The 20,616-nt window shown below is 39.6% G+C and overlaps 1 protein-coding gene across 1 annotated transcript in view; it reads left to right on the top strand.

Annotated features, from left to right (window-relative positions):
* The window catches only part of KCNMB4 (potassium calcium-activated channel subfamily M regulatory beta subunit 4), a 68,799-nt gene extending 53,784 nt beyond the window's left edge, over window positions 1–15,015 (top strand). The window contains exon 3 of the mRNA XM_055236738.2: window positions 11,180–15,015. Within this exon, the coding sequence (XP_055092713.1) occupies window positions 11,180–11,348 (169 nt within the window). The 3' untranslated portion in view covers window positions 11,349–15,015. The remainder of the gene's footprint in view (window positions 1–11,179) is intronic.
* The last annotated feature ends 5,601 nt before the right edge of the window (window positions 15,016–20,616 follow it).

Here is a 20,616-nt window from a genome sequence, read left to right on the forward strand (position 1 = left end):
TCTTCAAATATGAGAGAAATCATTGTAAGGAAGAATGTGGGTTTTAAGGAATAGAATGGGTTGGATAAATGTTTTTATAAAATAGAAGTGAAAGGATCAGAAATCAGCAGTATAAAAACAACGTGAAGAACTGATTAAACCATGCACTTGTTACCTGTGAATTTCTCTTTGCAGAAATTCTACCTCAATTTTTAAATTCAGAATTTAAAAAAAAATTCAAAGGATAGTTAATGAACAAAACTTTAGGAAAGTCAAACATGGTGTGGCGTAGGATTGGGGCTAAAATGAATATGCAGTTTAGAATTGCTAGTGACATTGTATCATAAAAGAGCTGAGTAAAGAAGACTTAAGAATCTTTGGGTACATTTGATAAAGAATAAAGTTGAAAAGGAAATATCAAAGATGTATTACAAAGACAAAAAGGAAATTCTATAAAAAGTAAGGAGGCACTTCCTTAGGGAGGATGGATATTAAAATTGCAAAGTGTTATTAATGCTGTGGTTAGGAACAGCAGGTAGTGGTGGAAGTAGTGGAGATCTAGCTAGGCAAAGGCACGATGTAGGAAAAGGATGAAGGAAAGAAAAGTATTTCATAACGTGTGCTAATCTTTGGGCAGGTGTGTCTTGTATGTAAATGCCTGTCATAAAAGACAAACACTGAAAAAAGAATGAAAAAAGTACATCTTATAACTCAGATTGTAGATCTGAGTTATAAAATAGAATTAATAGAAAACAGTTTATTCCCTAGGTTATTTTTAAATACTTCTGTTGATGATTTAATTCTGAATGACTAACTGGGAAAGGGGATAGAAAACTTGTGCTAGTAAGGAACTGATTACAGTATAGGAGAGCGGTTTATGGTAGTGTGGCTGTCTGAATAGTGGCCCTCAAAGATGTCCACACCATAATCCCCATGGATTTATGTTATTTTACTTTGCTACCCCATGTTACCTTGTATGATAAAAGGGACTTAGCAGATGGGATTAAGGATTTTGAGATAGGGAAATTATACTGGATTGCCTGAGTGTGCCCCAAATGCAATCACAGGATACTTATAAGGGGGAGATGAGATCAGAGAGAGTCGTAAGGGATGTGATCAGGGAATCAAGAGATTAGAGTGATGCCAGGGAATGGGCCGTGAGCCAAAGAATGCAGGAAAGGATGCTGGGAAAGGCAAGGAAACAGATTCTCTCCTAGAACCTCCAGAAGGAACGCAGCCCTGCTGACACCTTCATTTTAGTCCAGTGAAACAGATTGCAAACCTCTGACCTCCAGAACTGTAAGAAACTAAATCTGTGTTGCTTTAAGCTACTAGAACAGCAATAGGAAATAGATACAGGCAGTAATTTGCAGATAGTTCTAAGTATAATTGACTTTTACAATGAATATCTATGAGCTTTTCTTCAACTTTGAGCTTTGAAAATACCACAAATTGCCAGGCGCGGTGGCTCGCACCTGTAATCCCAGCACTTTGGGAGACCGAGGCAGGCAGATCATGAGGTCAGGAGATCGAGACCGTCCTGGCTAACACAGTGAAACCCCGTCTCTACTAAAAATACAAAAAATTAGCCGGGCGTGGTGGCAGGCGCCTGTAGTCCCAGCTACTCAGGAGGCTGAGGCAGGAGAATGGCATGAACCCGGGAGGAGAGCTTGCAGTGAGCCGAGATAGCGCTACTGCACTCCAGCCTGGGCGACATAGCAAGACTCCGTCTCAAAAAAAAAAAAAAACACAAATTTTAAAAGGTTCTGGTTCTGTATCATACTCTTTGGGTTGTCAAATTCATTTCTTCAAGATTGGAAAAGTTGGACTTGGACTAGATTTGAGGTCACCTATGCTGTGTAGGGTTTTGTAGAAAACTGCTTCCCAGCTGAGTATGGTGGCTCATACCTGTAATCCCAGCACTTTGGGAGCCCAAAGATGGAGGATCGCTTGAGTCCAGGAGTTCAAGACTGGCCTGGCCAACATAATGAGATCTCATCTCTACAAAAAATTGTAAAAATTAGCTGAGCGTGATGGTGTGCACCTGTAGTCCCAGCTACTAGGAAGGCTGAGGTGAGAGGATTGCTTGAGCCCAGGAGGTTAAGCACTCCAGCCTGGGTGACAGAGTGAGACCTTGTCTCAAAAAAGAAAAAAACAAAACAAAACAAAAAACACTTTTCCCATACATACCCTCATTTGATCTTCTTAATGAGGGTTTTATTTCCCGTTTTACAAATGAGGAAACTCCAAGGGTGTTTTTTGTTTTTTTGTTGTTGTTGTTGAGATGGAGTCTCACTCTGTAGCCCAGGCTGGAGTGCAGTGCCGCCATTTTGGCTCACTGCAAGCTCTGCCTCCTGGGTTCACGCCATTCTCCTGCCTCAGCCTCCCGAGTAGCTGGGACTACAGGCGGCCGCCACCATGCCCGTCTAATTTTTTGTATTTTTAGTAGAGACAGGGTTTCACTATGTTAGCCAGCATGGTCTCAATCTCCTGACCTCGTGATCCGTCCGCCTCGGCCTCCCAAAGTGCTGGGATTACAGGCAAGAGCCACCGCGCCCCACCTTCTTTTTTTTTTTAAAGAAGTTATTTTTCTAGAGCATTCATAGTTTGTTTTTATACAGTTAAGGTTCTGATCCATCTAGATTTTTTGGTATGTGTGGGGGGAATAAAATGGGGAGCAACTGTTTTTTTCTCCAAATGACGTGTATTGTCCCAACACAATTTATTGAATCAATAAGTCATCTCTCCCATACGAATTTAAAATATTGAACTTTCACATCAAATTTGGAACTACAAAGTAGGTTAACAAGGTGAGAACTATTATAAGAATAATCTGTCTCAAACAGAAGAATGTAAATGTCTTCTTGTCTCCAGTTTATTTCTGCTTAAACCTTAAGTTTAAATGTTTGGACAGAAAAACACTTATAGTCCTCTATGAAATAAATAACTTAGTAACTCAGAGAAACCACAGACCAAATTACTCTGAAGAACAGCAATTCTTAAGGAAAACCTCACAGGAATTTCTGGAACAAGGTTGTCAGCTAGTTTTCGAAATCCTGCACTTCTGATGAAATCAATGAATTGAAAGTCCTCCTCTCTGGTGTGGAGATAACCTGTAACTGATCCAGGTTCCTGAGCAGCTCGAGGAGGTCGATGGAAGAGGAGAAGGATTTAATGTAAATTTAATGCAGTTTCTTAGATCTGATCTTAGAGAATATCTAACTAGGTTGAAAATTCTCTTTCCATTGTATTTTCAATGGAAGAGCAACAAAGGATTTCTAATTAATAAAGCCTTTTTATGCCAAGCTGACTTTAGAATAAAATTCATTCATTGATTTGCCTTTTTAAAAAAGAAAGTCATAAGCATCCTTCTGGTTTGCAGGTCTTGACGATTACCCCTCTTTATTTCTGAGAACTCAGGAAGCATCTCCGGCAGGGGTTATCTTTAATAGGCCCCCGATCTCAGGGTTTTAAGAATCACATTGGGAAAACCGACAGATGGATAAAAAATAATTACCACACAGTGTGAGTAAAACCTTTTAAAAAGTCTATTACTCTGGGAGCACAGAGCGGCCACGGTTTCCCCAGGCCTCTACTTTGGGAGACTTGGTTGAGACAATTACTTGACTGGGCTGCATCTGAAGGGACAGTCATCTTAATTAATAGGAAAACATTTGCCAAACCCAGCTACTGTAAGAATTTAATGCTGTTAAATGATAGTTTGTGGGATAAGTTTGGGGTATAACTTCTATTTGTAGTCCTAATCATGGGTCTAGTGTTATTGAATTATTTTTTTCCTTGCTGTACCTGAGATGCATATATAACACTTTATTTCTCCAAAATAACGTACCTGCCAGTTTTCTGGATATCCTGCCAAAACTGAATGCAAATTTTTCTCTCCAGAAACTGCAAGTTTGGGGCTTGATTTAATTTTCTCCATGAAGAATAGGCAAGCTTGATGAGCAGCAACTCTTGTACAATTAAACATTACTACTTAAAATTAACCTACTTTCAGAAAACAGCTAAGGAAAATGTAAGGCTGTTTATAACATTCATACATCTATAATCAGCCTTTCATTCATAGATAGGAAGCATCTGTGGAGCAAACCACAATCTTGATATAATACCTCCCTAGCCTTTTTTTTTTTTTTTTTTTTTTGGAGAAGGTCTGAATCTGTCACCCAGGCTGAAGTGCCGTGGCACAATCTTGGCTCACTGCAGGCCCACTGCAGCCTCAACCTTCTAGGCTCAAGCGATACTTCCACCTCAGCCCCTAAATAGCCGAGACTACAGGCGTATGCCACCACGCCCATCCAATTTTTTTATATTTTGTAGAGACAGGGTCTCTCTATGTTACCCAGGCTGGTCTTGATCTGGGCTCAAGCAGTCCTCCCTCCTCGGCCTCCGAAAGTGCTGGGATTACAGGCATGAACCACTGTGCATGGCCACCTCCCAAGCTTTTAAAAGCCCTTATCACAATATCATTGCTAGACCCCAGTGGGCAAAAATTGGCTCGTGATGCTGTAGGGGACAAAAACAAACAAACAAAACAAAACACTTCTTTACCTTTCAGTTTTAGTGGCTGGGGCCTGTGAATGAAACTGACAAAAGGTAAATTAACCAGAGAAAAAGCATACACATTTTATCAATGTTAATATTTTTATGAGCATGGGGCTTCACAGTAGTACATAAGAAGTGTTTAGACTCAGGGCTTGTCTACCTAACTTAGCAGGGAAAAGGGAGAGGAAGAAAAGTTTCCTATGGGAAGGACAAATGGCTTTTTAGGAGGACAAGTTAGTGATAATGTTTTTCTTTATGAGTATTAGTGATCTTTCTGTCTTCCTCAGGGCCACAAAATTCCCCTGGAGAAGGGATTTACAGTAGCCTCAAATCTCAGAAGCTACTGCTTTTAGTCAGATAAGGGAAGATCCAAGAAAGCTTTGTTTAGCACTGGTTGAATCTAAAATGTCTTCAGCTTAAGATAATCTTGAAACCAACGCTGGAGTTCTGAGTGGATCCCCACAATAGAGCAGTTCAACATAAAGAATACTGCAAAGATGAGCCGAGATCGTGCCACTGCAGTCCAGCCTGGGCAACAGAGCGAGACTCCGTCTCAGAAAAAAAAAAAGAATATTGCAAAGGCTGGGTGCGGCAGGGCACCCCTGTAAACCCAGCACTTTGGGAGGCTGAGGCCAGGGGATCAGTTGAAATCAGGAGTTTGAGACCAGCCTGGCCAACATGACAAAACCTTGTCTCTACTAAACGTACAAAAATTAGCTGAATGTGGTGGCACACACCTGTAATCCCAGCTACTCAGGAGGCTGAGGCAGGAGAATCGCTTGAACCCAGGAGGCAGAGGTTGCAGTGAGCCGAGATCACGCCACTGCACTCCAGCCTGGGCGACAAGAGCAAAACTCCGTCTCAAAAAAAAAAAAAAAAAGAATACTACAAAGGATCTCTGTGTTCTGGTCTCTGTATTCCCACTGTAATTTATAACATAACTTGATAAGCTTTTAGGTTGCCTTCCTGTGATTGCATAGGAAGACAAGCACACTCTGCTGTTCTCTTGGCAAGGTCTTACGATTGCATTAAACAACAACTAGACACACTGGCTAATTCCCCTTAGTAAGGTCAGCTCAGTTATGCCAAAACCAAATCCAACACTTTTCTCAGTTAATTTTTAATATCTTTCAGTAGAAAACATCTTTTGAAATATTTTAAAAGTCATGAATCAATAGATCAAGTCAGATATTTTCATGGGTTGTGTTTTAATACAATCTCTTTCCAGAAATCCCATAGCATGGAGTTTTGCAAAAACAAAACAAAACAAAACAAAACAAAAAACACCAAAACACTGAGGCCAGGCGTGGTGGCTCACGCCTGTAATCCCAGCACTTTGAGAGGCCAAGGCTGGCAGATCACGAGGTCAGGAGATCAAGACAATCCTGGCTAACACAGTGAAACCCCGTCTCTACTAAAAATACAAAAAAAAATTTAGCCGGGCGTGGTGGCGGGCGCCTGTAGTCCCAGCTACTCGGGAGGCTGAGGCAGGAGAATGGCATGAACCCATGAGATGGAGCTTGCAGTGAGCCGCGATCAGGCCACTGCACTCCAGCCTGGGTGACAGAGCGAGACTCCGTCTCAAAAAAAAAAAAAAAAAAAAGACACTGAATAATACTTGCATCAAGGCTTTCTAGATTACATATCGTGGTCAGTCACTTTTGCCTGAAAATCTATGACATAGTCACCTCTTTCACTTGTGGCATCTCATTTAAATATTTGTTTATACACTTGACATTCCTGTAGAAGACTTTCTGAGGCTCTCTGAAACCCAGCCTCAAGCAAAGTTATCTAGGAAAGATCACATGTCAGGTGTTCTTTGGTTTTCATTATAAAAAAATCATTGTGCCACCTCCATGTTGGGAATCTAACCTGATGGGACACCCTCACCCAGAAACATAGGACACTTCAGGCACCTCAGTGATTTGAGTCTTGAACGATTTGCTCTTCAGCCATTGTCAAAAACTAGGCTGAGACATTTGATATTTAAAAAGCGTTTTTAGCTGGGCGCAGTGGCTCACGCCCGTAATCCCAGTAGTTTGGGGGGCCAAGGCAGGCGGATTGCTTAAGCTCAAGAGTTCAAGACCAGCCTGGGCAACATAGTAAAACCCCATCTCTACACAAAAATATGTGGAGATCATGAAAATGACCTGAACAGGCCAGGCGGGGTGGCTCACGTCTGTAATCCCAGCACTTTGGGAGGCTGAGGCGGGTGGATCACAAGGTCAGGAGTTCAAGACCAGCCTGGCTAATATGGTGAAACCCCATCTCTACTAAAAATACAAAAATTAGCGGGGTGTGGTGGCAGGCGCCTGTAGTCTCAGCTACCCAGGAGGCTGAGGCTGGAGAATCGCTTGAACCCAGGAGGCGGAGGTTGCAGTGAGCCAAGATCGCGCCACTGCACTCCAGCCTGGGTGACAGAGCGAGACTCTGTCTCAAAAAAAAAAAAAGAGAGAAAAAAAGAAAATGACCTGAACATAAGTATCAATTAGGCAGCTTGGGAAATAGCTAGCTAAGTAGCATTGCGTTTCATATTTCATTTTTTTAACTATTAGAACTTTACACAATGCTTCTTAAACCGAAGTGCACATAAGAATCATCCCAGAGCTTCTCCAAAATGCAGATTTCTGGATCCCACAAACTCAGATGCTAATTATAGTAAATCAAGGGTTGAAAACCGGGGAACTGTACTTCAACAAGCACCGTTAAGTGATTCAAATTTGAGAAAAGCTGATTTAAGGGTAAATAAATAGTACAATTTAAAAAATCTTACAGACAGGTTTTCAAATCATTATTTTAAATTGTGTAATCCTGGGGAAACTAATCTTTCTTTACCTCAGCTTCTTCCATTATAAAGCGAAAATTAAAAATTACTTGAGCAAAGGGTCATTTTAAGGATCAAATGAGTCTGAATGTCCTACCACAGCACCAGGAGGATAGAAAGCACATAATAAATGCTGACTGTCATTATTATCACCACATATTTTCAAACCTTGACTCAGGATAGTGCCAATGCTTAGGGAAGTTTTTCTATGGGTACCCACAGTATTTACTTTTCTTTTGTAGCCCTGACCCAGGGCTTAAAAGTGCTTTTCATTTGTGTTCCTGCATACTTCAAGAGAAGTCCCTTGCTTTTTTGAAGTCCCTGGATACAGAGTAATTACCCCTTTTTTGCTTATTGTCTATATATTCTTGTCACCATCCTGGTTTTATTATGTCAGATCTCATCAATGCCATTTATCCAGTTTGCCACATGTGGCAAACAGTGATTATTTATAAAGAAATTATAGTTCATTCCCTACCATATAATTATGGCAAATTGAATTCTAAGCCCAAACCCCTTTGCAAATAGTTTTTGGCTAAACTATCTGAAAACTACCCACCTGATAAAATTGGAGGAAACTGAGACAGGGGAATGCCTTCAATTAAGGCACTACAAGCCCAGGTTGAATGAGCTAGACTTTAATTAGGACACAAGAAGCAATTTAGAGATAATCTCACTAAATCAAAAAACTGAATGATGAGCGTGAGCGTTACTGTGCAGAGAAATGTTTTTCCTGTTGAAGGAGATTATGGAGCACCTTAGAGCCGTAGGAAGTGGAAACGGACATGAATTATTTTTAAAGAAATGTGTACATTTATATATAACATTTCCACCTCAAAGAACGGTTTTGAAGTGATTACAAATTCAGTATGGCTAACTCAGAGGGACTGATGTTGTTTTGTCATTTAAGATATTAAAATAAAGTTTTACTTGAAGCACTCTGGTAGGAGGTGGAATGCCAAGAAGTTTCTGAATAAAACAAATATCTGGGTCCAGCATTTTCCAGTTATTATTTTTCTCTCCTCCTCTTCTTTTTACTCACATTCTTTTTTGGTACATGTTCTTCAAACTGTGTTTCAGAAAATATGTATGATTCCCACCACTGTCATCTGGGCTATTTTTCTGGCTCAATTGCACAATATTGTGAAAGCATCCAACATCAGTTAAGAGTGACTGGAGTATAAATACAAACGAGGATCCACGCTGAAGCATTTTACTAGAAAATTAGTTGCAAAAACATATTACTTATGGAAATTACATGCACATTTATTAAAATAATGTTAAAAAATCCAAGTCCCTCACCCTGAGTCCTTTTTCTTTTTTTTTTTAACATCATAACCATTTTTTTTTCTTTTGGAGGCAGGGTCTCACTCTGTCACCCAAGCTGGAGTGCAGTGGCTTGATCGTGGCTCACTGCAGCCTCGACCTCCTGGGCTCAAGAGATCCTCCCACCTCAGCCTCCCAAATAACTAGGTCTACAGGCATGTAGTTTTTTGTAGAGACAGGGTTTCACTATGTTGCCCAGGCTGGTCTTGAACTCCTCATCTCAAGCATCCTGCCCGCCTCTGTCTCCCAAAGTGCTGGGATTACAGGCATGAGCCACTGTGCCCAGCCATCTTAACCATTTTAAAATGTACACCTCAGTGATACTAAGTAAAATTCACATTGTTGTGCACCCTTAGCCATTTTAATGAAAAATTTAAGACTCATTTTTGTATCAGTAGATTATGGAGGAGCATAATAGTGCTTCACAGAAAGAAGAAAAGAGCAACCTGAGAGACAGCGTTTACCTTCCCTCACACTTAGGGAGAGGTTTCTGACAGCTATGAGCACTGTACCTGGGAAAAGAATCATGGCAGTGCTGGGATGGAGATTTCAGACTCTTAAATATGATTCTGGCTATCCTGTGTCCTGACTCTTTTTAGACCTCAGCCTTGACGTTTTTAGACTCTAAGCATGAAGTTTCTTGAAAATTTGCATGGATAATAAGGCTGCAACAAAGGCAGGCTCCTCTTTCTCAGTAGCAACATCTATTTGTAGAATAGCAGCAATGACAATGTCATAGCCCTAATGGGCCTTACAGAAGAAAAGAATAGATACATAAATATATACACATATACTAATGGTAGCACAAGTCTTGGAGATAATTTAATGCTATAGGAATTCCAAAAAAAGGCACAATTTCTGAAAGCTGGGATGATTGTTGCCTAATTGTTAAAATGACTCTGCGTTTACTTAATATAAATTTTATTTGAAATACTGTGAAATAAAACATCAATAGAAATCTTGTATTATGTGCAAAATTTGAAATTACACTGTGCATCAAAGGAAAAAATGCAAGGATTTTGTAATTTCAAAGCCAGTCTGTAAAACTATTTATGTTAATGGCACATGATAGCTCCACTATAAGTAAAAAGAAATACCCAACACCCTTTGTCAATCTTCAGGGAAAATGGGTTCTGAATTATGAGAGCTGTGACTAATGAGTGATTTTCAGAAATGCATTTCTGTGTTAGATGCACTGCCCTTGTGCTCTGAAGGCTTTGATGTTCTTAAGGGCAGTTGGACTCATTATTTTGCATTATTTTCATTTTTTTTCTGGAGGAAACATAGCTACTCTAGTGTAACAGGGCAAACCTTGTGGATGAAACAGAAATATCTTACAAAATGTAAACCTCTTGTATTAAAAAGTTAAATTCCGGCTGGGTGCAGTGACTCAACGCCTGTAATCCCAGCACTTTAGGAGGCCGAGGAGGGTGGATCACAAGGTCAGGAGATCGAGACCATCCTGGCTAACACGGTGAAACCCCGTCTCTACTAAAAATACAAAAAAATTAGCTGGATGTGGTGGCGGGCGCCTGTAGTCCCAGCTACTCAGGAGGCTGAGGCAGGAGAATGGCGTGAACCCAGGAGGCGGAGCTTGCAGTGAGCCGAGATCACACCACTGCACTCCAGCCTGGGTGACAAAGACTCTATCTCAAAAAAAGAAAAAAAAAAAGAAAGTTAAATTTCCAGGATCTCTTCCTAATGGCCAAAGATTAAAGATTAGCGATCATGGCTTGTGAAGCACATCTCATCTTCACTTTCTATGAATGGGACCAATGCAGGAATTGAAAAATAGAGCCTCACATTGACAAGATAGAAATCTATTGCTAGGACTTTGCAAGATTTATCAAGAAAGTGGTCAGTGTTTTAAAATGATGGCTAATTTCACCCAGAAGCATGGAAAAAGGCACTCATTCAGCCATTGTCTGCTTATTAATAAAAACCTTTAGCTTACATAGTGAAGCCGAGTTGCCCTGAGAATTACACCAGCTGTCTTTCTGACTAAATTCAAGCAGTCGCTTTAACTGACCTTTTTTTTTTTTTTCTGAATTAAGATCATTTGGGCCACACCTGTGAGGTGAGGTCTAGTTCAGATTTGTTGGAGAATGCTCACCCATCAGTAATTTTTTGACTGATTCAAGCCCCTTGACCAATGGACATTAGAGGATGAATGAGAAAGTGGAATACATTAAGTAACTTGGAATGAAGAAAAATCATAGCATAAGAGATACACTTTTGACATTTTGTAACATGTAAATTATATTATAATTAATATGTAAATTTGCACCAATTACTTGACTCAAGAGCTCAAAACTCTGTAATGGGTTTGAAGCACAAAAATACAGTGTTTATAGTCAGAGTGCAGCCTTTACTTTCAATAATGGTTATTCCCTATGGACTGGAAAGCAAGTTTGGCTTTAGGTTGTAAAGAGTTTTTCAGTGCCAAGGCATTTGACTGCCCTTTCTTTCTTATTCTCCATTGTCTTGCAGACCAGACGATGTGCTTCTGCATCGCACTCATGACGAGATTGTCCTCCTGCATTGCTTCCTCTGGCCCCTGGTGACATTTGTGGTGGGCGTTCTCATTGTGGTCCTGACCATCTGTGCCAAGAGCTTGGCGGTCAAGGCGGAAGCCATGAAGAAGCGCAAGTTCTCTTAAAGGGGGAGGAGGCTTGTGGAAAGCAAAGCACAGAAGCTGTACTCATCGGCACGCGTCCACCTGCGGAACCCGTGTTTCCTGGCGCAGGAGATGGACAGTGCCACGACAGGGCTCTGAGTCGAGGCTCATCCCTCAGTGGCAACAGAAACAGGCACAACTGGAAGACTTGGAACCTCAAAGCTTGTATTCCATCTGCTGTAGCAATGGCTAAAGGGTCAAGCTCTTAGCTGTATGGAGTAACTATTTCAGAAAACCCTGTAAGAAGTTCATTTTCTTTCAAAAGTAACAGTATATTATTTGTACAGTGTAGTATACAAACCATTATGATTTATGCTACTTAAAAATATTAAAATAGAGTGGTCTGTGTTATTTTCTATTTCCTTTTTTATGCTTAGAACACCAGGGTTTAAAAAAAAAAGGTGAGGACATCTGGGTCTCATTTGCTTCTGCTAGGGTAAACTTTTACTTGACAACAAGGATTCTTGCTGAAGTCTGAACCTTACCATGTAACCCTCAGTTTCCACTATTAAAGAGTATCTTTTGATGTCTGCTTGGAAAATGAATAGTATACTGGTAACTCAGTCTCCAGTCACCTCTGTGTCTCTTAAGCAAGAGATTCTAAAAGATTGGGAAAACAAATCCTCCAACACCTGCGTTTGCCTAACCATTATTTTTCACCAGATTACTTCTTAAGAGAGGGAGGTGATTCTGAAGAAGGCTTCTATCTCAAAAAGCACTGGGCTTCTTTATTCATCTGTTCTTGTTTTTGATGGATTTCAAAAAATTTGTGTGCAATACAATATACATGATGTGAAGGACACTCTTCAGCTTAGTGAAACGCTGTTTTCATTTTTTTTTTGTAGGTCAGAAAAAAACACCAAAATCAGTTCAAGCATTTTGATTTTTTTTTTCTTTGTCCTTGCCTTGATGTTATGAGTATTAAAACCAGGAGGATTGCTGCCATTGTTCAGTTTGCTTGGACAAACCTGGAGATGCAACCCAGCTCACATCATTGCTACTGATGAGCTTTCTGTGCCTTTATCTAAAGTTGATTGAGAAGACCATATTTCTTTGTATCTGTTTATAAACTCAAATTCCAAGTATCAAAACGCAGGTCTCAGTGAACATCAAACCTATTTACTACATAGAATCAAACCTTTGTTTAGGTGAGATGTACATCGTTAGTGGAGGAACAACTGACAACATAATTTCATTTGTTTTCTTCTGATACGCTTCAGACATGCCTCTATTAGAATAAAGATAAACTGGAATTTAAAGACAAGTTCCCCTCAGTTATTTCCATGGGGCTGTAATATATATATATATATATATATATATATATATATGGAATGATGGTTTCCTGACCTTTAGTCCACATACCAATGTTTTCTTTTTTTCTTTTCTTTTCTTTTTTTTTTTTTTTGAGATGGTGTCTCACTCTGTCGCCAGGCTGGAGTGCAGTGGCGCGATCTCAGCTCACTGCAGTCTCCACCTCCTGAGTTCCAGTCATTCCCCTGCCTCAGCCTCCCGAGTAGCTGGGACTACAGGCACACACCACCACACCTGGCTAATTTTTTTGTATTTTTAGTAGAGACGGGGTTTCACCATGTTAGCCAGGATGGTCTCAATCTCCTGATCTTGTGATCTGCCCACCTCGCCTCCCAAAGTGCTGGGATTACCCGCCAATGTTTTCTTAACCTTAGAATGTGAATAACTGAAAATTGTAGTCTGTGGAAAGGTGTTGAATTGAGTATAATCTTCTTCTGTTTATTTTTGTGTTTTGTTTTTTAACAGATGGGGGTCTTGCTGTATTGCCCAGGATGGAGTGCAGTAGCTACTCACAGGTGTGATCATAGCGCACTGCAGCCTCAAGCTCCTGGGCTCAAGCGATCCCCCTCCCTGAGCCTCCCAAGTATCTGGGGTTACTGGTGTGCACCACCGTGCTTGGCTCCAATAATTTTTTTTCTAATTCAAAAGTTACAGTTTCACTGTGAAAAAGGCCTTGAACACACTATTTATGGCATCTTTTGAGGCAGCTCCAGTGCCTTGACTTCAATCCCAGTTTCTGGTTGCAGCATCCTTGTTGTCTTAGCAACACAGTGAACTATTCTGAAGCATAGAGAAACATGAAACTGGGAGTCCGAGAAATCATCATCTCTGCATCACATTATGGGAGACGAAGTCTGCTTTATCCATTTTATCTTTATTCGGTTGTCTATGATTAATTGATTACAGAGTAGTAGATTAGAATAGTGCATGGATGTATATTTGTGCTGAAAAAAGGGGAAGTTGATATATATCAATCTTAGTTTTCATTTATCAGTTTGATACTTATGCATTTACATTAAACGCTTCCATTTATCCCAAAAAAAATATGCAACTGTATTCTATAGGTTGATTTTTGGAAAAGGGGAGAAGCACACTGAATTCATAAGGTCACATGTAGTCTTAAGGTCTTACTTGCTTACAACCAATTAAATTTGAAGCACCTTACTTATACTTGTTAAAGGTAAAACCCAAAAGAACAAGCAGAGGACATTTTAAGGTCTTAAAAGTTAAATAAGCTTACCTTCTTAATGTTTTCATCCTCTTTTTGTGTAAATCAGAAAATGATCTAAACTGCTGTAACAAAGAGACCCCAAAATATGATGGCTCATGTAAGATAATTTATTTTTTTCTCACATGGCAATCCAGAAGTAGCTTCGTTTCACAAGGTATTCAAGGGATATAGGATTCATCTACCTTGTTAATTCTCTTAATACCCAAGGGTATTGTTCTTTCCATGGTCAAAGCTGGCTCAAGACTTCCCAGCCTGTGAAAAAAGAGGAAGTTGGAGCAAGCCATTTCCTTTTTAGGAAATTACAGCCGTCACTTCTGCCCACAGTCCATTCATGAATACTTACTACATAGCTATACCTAGCTTCAGGAAAGGCTGGGATGTGTCTCTAACTAGATGGACATGTGCCCTACTAAAACTCCAGGGAAAGGGTTCTATTACTAAAGCTAAAAAGAGGGGAATGAATACTAGAGTTAAAGACAAAAATGATAGCAGCCAATGGCCCATGCCATGATAATCTGCTGAGTAGGCATGATGGAGATCCCTTGCCCAGCAGAAAGTGTGTTCCTTGGTGAAACCATGAATCTGCTATCTGGGAGAAACTCCCTTGTCCATTGTCTTTGTGGCCCCTAGTTTGACCTCTAGAAAAGTCTTCCTTGTCAGCTTCTGTGGCCCCATCTGAAACTTTTGAGGGACATCACAGCTTTTGCAGCCCCTGCTTGCTGGTGCAGACTTTTAGACCTAGATTGCCTTAGAGACTGAAAGATATACACTTTTATAGGCCAGGGTTTTAGTTCATTTGACTGTAATAAAGACTTCAATGCCGTTTTTAATGTTTGACTGCTGACATCTTTCAAGACTCACCTTTCCCTTTCCCCTTATGCTGCACATCTCGGCAAGCTGATGGAAGCATGGGTGCCTCCTCCTTTGGCCCCAGCAGGGAGTTCAAATCACACAAGCCCTGGCATGCATGCAGGAAGCTTCACCCCAGCCTCACACTCTAAGACGGATAAAAGCCAAACCAATTAAGCCGTTTCTCGACCCTCCTGGGAGCCTGCCCTATCTCCCTGGAAAGTCTCAGTATGTGAGTAATAAATCTTTTTATACCCATTTCTTGTGTGTGTGGCATTATCAGTCTCAGCATCTGAACTGAATTCATGGTAATTTTCTATGAATTTTGGGAGGAGGAAGTTCATCTGACATCTTAAGGGTCATCATAGCATTGGTGACATCATTTTATCAAAAACACTAGAAGTTTCTGGTTCATTTGCTTTCAGTCAGTTCATGTGAAAGTAGCCACAGCCAAAGAGCTGCTCTAGTTATAGTTCTTTAAGCCAGCAATGTGTTATTTATTAATCACTGTGCTTGGCCCACACCTCTGTCCCTCAAATTAATGGCAGCCACCTTGAAGTCTTCTCCAACAATGAGTTTAAGTGGTGATGCAACATTCTTCATCTGGTCTTTTCTGCCGAAATGACTCCCATTGTCTGACCAGTAACACAATGGAGACTTTTTTTTTTTTTTTTTTGAGACGGAGTCTTGCTCTATCACTCAGGCTGGAATGCAGTGGCGTAATCTCGGCTCACTGCAACCCCTGCCTCCCAGTTCAAGCAATTTTCTTGCCTCAGCCTCCTGAGTAACTGATATTACAGGCTTCTGCTGGCTAATTTTTGTATTTTTTAGTAAAGACAGGGTTTCACCATGTTGGCCAGGTTGATCTTGAACTCCTGACCTTTGGTGATCCCCCCGTCTTGGCATCCCAAAGTGCTGAGATCACAGGCGTGAGCCTCTGCACCCAGCCACAGTGGTGACTATTGAACAAAACTGAATAATAGTCACATCTCCTGCTCCCTTGAATGCAGAAGCAATTGTACTTCAGGGCATGGTGTTATCTGCTTGCAAACTTTTTATTTTTTGATCTACAGCAACTACTTTTGATAGTGCCTCACTAAAAACATCAGCAAGGAGCCACCAATATACATTGACCACTCTGGTTCTAACTGCTTTCCCCATAGCTAGTCTGCCTTTCAAATTGTTGATGGTGTCAGTTTTACCTAGTGATTGGTTGAAACATAACAAGGGTCTCTAGTTTTTCATCCTGCAATATCTGCTTCCACACTGCTGGTTGCCTGGCAACACAATACCAGAGCCACATATTTTAGATTTTTGTTATGAGGGCACTTTTCCATTCCTACGTTTCAGTCAGCTAGAACTGCATAACAAATAGCAAAGACTGGGTGGCTTAAACAACGAAAATTTGTTTTTTAACAGTTCTGAGGGCCAAAAATTCAAGGTCAAAGTGTTGGCAAGTTTGGTTTCTCCTGAGGCCTCTCTCCTTGGCTTGCAGTTGGCTCCCTTCTTGCTGTGTCCTTACATGGCCAATGGTCTAGGCACTTGTGCCCCTAATGTCTCCCTGTGTGTTCCAGTGTTCTCTTATAAGGACACCAGTCTTATAAGATTAGGGCCCCTCTCTATGATTTCATTTAACCTTAATTATCTCCTGAAAGGCCCTATCTTCCAATATAGTTACACTGGGGCTTTGGCCTTCAACCTATAAATTTTGGGGGCCTACAACTTAGTCCATAATATTCTGGTACTGAATTTAAAACTATTAGGGTATAGGCTAAGCCACTGTAACAGAGAAACCCCCAAATACTGTAGTTCCAATAAGATAATTTATTTTCTTTCTTGTAGCCATCAGGAGGTAGCCCATGAAATTGTCCAGGGACTTATATTTATTCTACCATTATTTTTACTCTATTATTATTTTATATTATTATTATACTTATTCTACCATTTATTCTGCCATTCCCTAGAGTGTCCTCTTCATAGTGGTCAACCTGTGGGATGGAGAAGAGAAAAGTAAAGGGCAAGCACATACATTTGAATAAAATGAGATAGAAGTTGCACACATCAAGTTTGTATATTCTTTTGGTAAGAAATTAACTGCAGAGGAACCTCTTGCTGAGCAGCCATGCTTTCTAAAACCTAGGACAGAGATTCTATTATTAAAATGAGGAAAGGGAGAATGAACGGGGGGAAGATGATCAGTTCCTTCCTACATTCCTCTTGTATACATCTTATATTTTGTATTGAGTATGAGAAGAGACTTAGACCTAAAAAGATGATAGTTGCCTGAAATTTAGATGATTCTTTACATTTTTATCTAAAATTGAAGTTTACCTAATTTAGTTTAATTATTTTACTGATTTAAATTAATCAGAATTTTCTTAAAAATCAGTAAAAGAAAAAAACATACGGGAAGCCTTGTTGCTTTGCAAAATAGGGAGATATTTCAGGAAGGTAAGGGGAGAGGGCTATCCTACAGTATGGAGTACAGAAGTGGGACTTAGAGATTGCCAAGAGAGTTTGAAATATTCAAAGAATATATACAATAGAATCTGTAGCCTTTGTTAAAAAAATTAGAATTTCCATCTCTCTGAATGTATTCCAGTTTTTTAAAAAATGTATTGAGTTTCCTATCATATGGAAGTTTTTAAAATTGTAGGAAATAAGAAAATATTCAGAAGGCTACACAAGGTGTTAAAAAAGGGGACAGGGATATAATAGCTTACTAGCTTATTAGAATGAATTTGGTTCCTTATGTGGGCTAATCTAGAGAAAAGAGGCATAGAATAAGAGCTTTGGAACCAAACCGTCTGAGTTTGAATCCTGGCTCTCCCTTTTGGCATCTGTGTGATCTTGGGCAAGCTACCTAATTTCTATTACAGCTTTCTTATCTCAACTGTAAAATTAGGCTAATATTGATATATCATTGGAGAGGACTAAATGAGACAATGCAAAATGTGTACTTGGCACAGTGCCTGATCCTAAATACTGATGATGATGATGATGATGATGATGATGGTGGTAGTGGTGGTGGTGGTGGTGGTGGTGATGATGGTGATAATAACGGTGATGATGATGGTAGTATAGCATTAGTGCAGCAAAAAGGAAAAATGAACTCAAAACTAATTTTTCCTAAAAATCTGTGCTTTTATTTATCAGATGCTTCTAACTTAGTCCCCACCAGTCTAAGACTAGAACAATATTGGGATTTTCCTTTTCGGAAGTTCTATCATTGGCAAGTTGTTTTTATTTCCAGAACTCCAACTCAGAAGAAATCACCTCTGAATTCATTGTCCATTTAATAAAGTCAAGATTCTTCAAATTCTCCATTTTATTCAGTATTAAATAACTTTCAAAATATGGCTATCTTGAAAGTCTCCACTTCCTCATACTTAGCAATTTCCAGCATTATTTAAAAAAAAAAAATGTGTCTTCTCTTTGATGCAAAGCAATTACTGGGATACTTTCTTCTCAGAGAGGAAATCCAAAGAACATGATCCTTTCTGCCTGGTCCCTGTACAACATTGAAAACAACTGGGGTAATTTTTTATTAATGCATCCGTTAAAAAGATGCAACATTTCTATCTCTAAGAAGTTTGAAATATATAAAATGTATTCTGTGTCTCATTGTCAGGTCTCTGACTCAGAGTAACTTTTACAAAGGTTTTTATCTTTTTTTCCCCTCTATGCTTCCCAAAGCATGACTAATGAGGCTGATGAATGTCATCATAGGAGCGCCGCGTTTCTGGCAGGTAGAAAAAGATCACATTAGGGCTAGGACTTCCAAGTGACATCTAGAAGCAATGAGAAATTCAAACAAGACTACCCTGAGTCTGTGCAGGAATTGGTAGTGTTTGAAATTTGGGAGAAATGTTTTAATTTTTGTGAAAGTCAGTGGTGTTAAAGGTCAGAAGTGTAACTACCTCCAGAGTTCTAGCATTCAGGGTAGTGAAGATGTGGTGAGAGTTAATGAAATAAAATCAAGAAAGGAAAAACATACATGTTGGTGTCAGGAGATGTGTCTGGTTAAATGTCAGTTCTTGTTCACAGCAAGTAGAAATGTTCAGTCTTTCAGAGTCACTGCCAAAGGCACCATACACATTTCTCCACATCAGGAACCTGAGAATTGTTTTCTCTTTTCCCAATTCTACAAGGGTTTATAATTCACAGAACAGTGCAGGGATCGCTTTTGGACATTTGTCCCCTTTACCAGACAGCAGTTAATGAACTTGCATCTCTGCTTTAAGCTTAGGACACCTAGGTGAAAGCAGCCACTGCTGAATTAGTGTGTACTTCATTAGAAAACTAACATGAGGAAGATTCCTGATGGAAATATGGCAGTGGTTTCTGAGCCTGTGGGCTGGGCAGTGCTTAGTTAGAATCTCAGACCCTGATCTTCCCAGCTCACTCTATCCCCAAAGAACAACATATACATATTTATTCTTCTGCCAGTGCCTGAAATCAAGCTTGATCAGCCATGGCAGTAGGATGGGAGGTGACCTAGAACAGACCATGGGAAAGTGAGAAGAGAGTCTCTGACGGGGATGATGTTGATGTGTTCTTGAGGATGTCTTTCTGCATACACCTAGCTGTCTGCACTTATCACTAAGGTGACCTAGAAAATACAGCCAAAGAAACATATACTGAATAATTGTGGAGTATAGTACTATCCTGTTATCTGGTAAATATTAGATATATTTCTTCTCTATAGGATTTTCCGTACATTACCATAATGGATGAGACCCATTCATTCCTTGGCTTTTCTGTGATCTCAGCTGTGATTACCAGATTATTATCTCTTGCCTTCCCCTGTTTCAAGCTCTGGATGTATATCACAACAGCTCAGATGCATTCTTATGTCTCTGTCTCAAGCTTACTGATGGACAGAAATTACAATAACAGAGTAATGGGACAAAATATTATCAGACAACATGGATAGGGAGCCATTTGCCTGGCTCAGATAATGTGTCCTTCTGAAAAGTTACCATATCAAACCATATAACAATCTTTTCTAATACCTCAACATTTTCATTACACACTCTGCGGTCCAGTTGCACTTAACTCTTCTCAGGACCATCAGCGTATCTTCTCATCATGTTTCAATATCTGGTTCTTCTGATCCATCAGGTCTCAGCTTAAATATTGACTCTTTCCTGAAGTCCTTTGTATGTATGGTGATCTTATATAAGCAGATTTCTCCTGTCATTCTCTCCTCTTCATGCTGCTTTCTTCTTTTCTAGTACTTTTAATTGCTTTATTTATTTATTTATTTGTGTACTTGTCTCTTATTTATCTCTCTTCCTAGTTCTAAGATTCATGAAGGTAGAACAATGTTGATGGGCTTTTTTTTCCACCACTGACACAGTGCCATATTTATGGAATGAATGAATGTCCTTCCCTGCCTTGGGAAATTTTATTCTACTTTCAAGGCCCAACTTCATCCGTTTATGCTTCCCCCAAGAATTAATCACTTTTTCCTCTGTGATCCCACAAAAATGTGTACATACATCTATCATTTTAAGAATTTAGCATGTATTACAATAATTTATCTTGTGTTATATGGCTGTTAATTCACTGATTCTTCCTTACTTCTCCACCTTGTGAGACAAAAAACATAATTTATTGACCTTTTTATCCACATGATAATAATAGTAATAACAATTCCCAACTCTTATTAAGTGCTTTCTGTGTGCATTTAGGTTTTTTTTTATCAAACATCATTCTAAACTCTTCATTAAAGGTTGGCGGAATGAGACATTAAGCATATTACCTAGGGCATAGTTAACCCTGTAAAATGTAAATGAATGAATAATAAATATCTATTCCAATCTTGGTCTTAAAAAGTTATGATGAAGATAAAGT

This window comes from Symphalangus syndactylus, chromosome 13 (assembly GCF_028878055.3).
Source record: "Symphalangus syndactylus isolate Jambi chromosome 13, NHGRI_mSymSyn1-v2.1_pri, whole genome shotgun sequence".
Lineage (NCBI taxonomy): Eukaryota > Metazoa > Chordata > Mammalia > Primates > Hylobatidae > Symphalangus > Symphalangus syndactylus.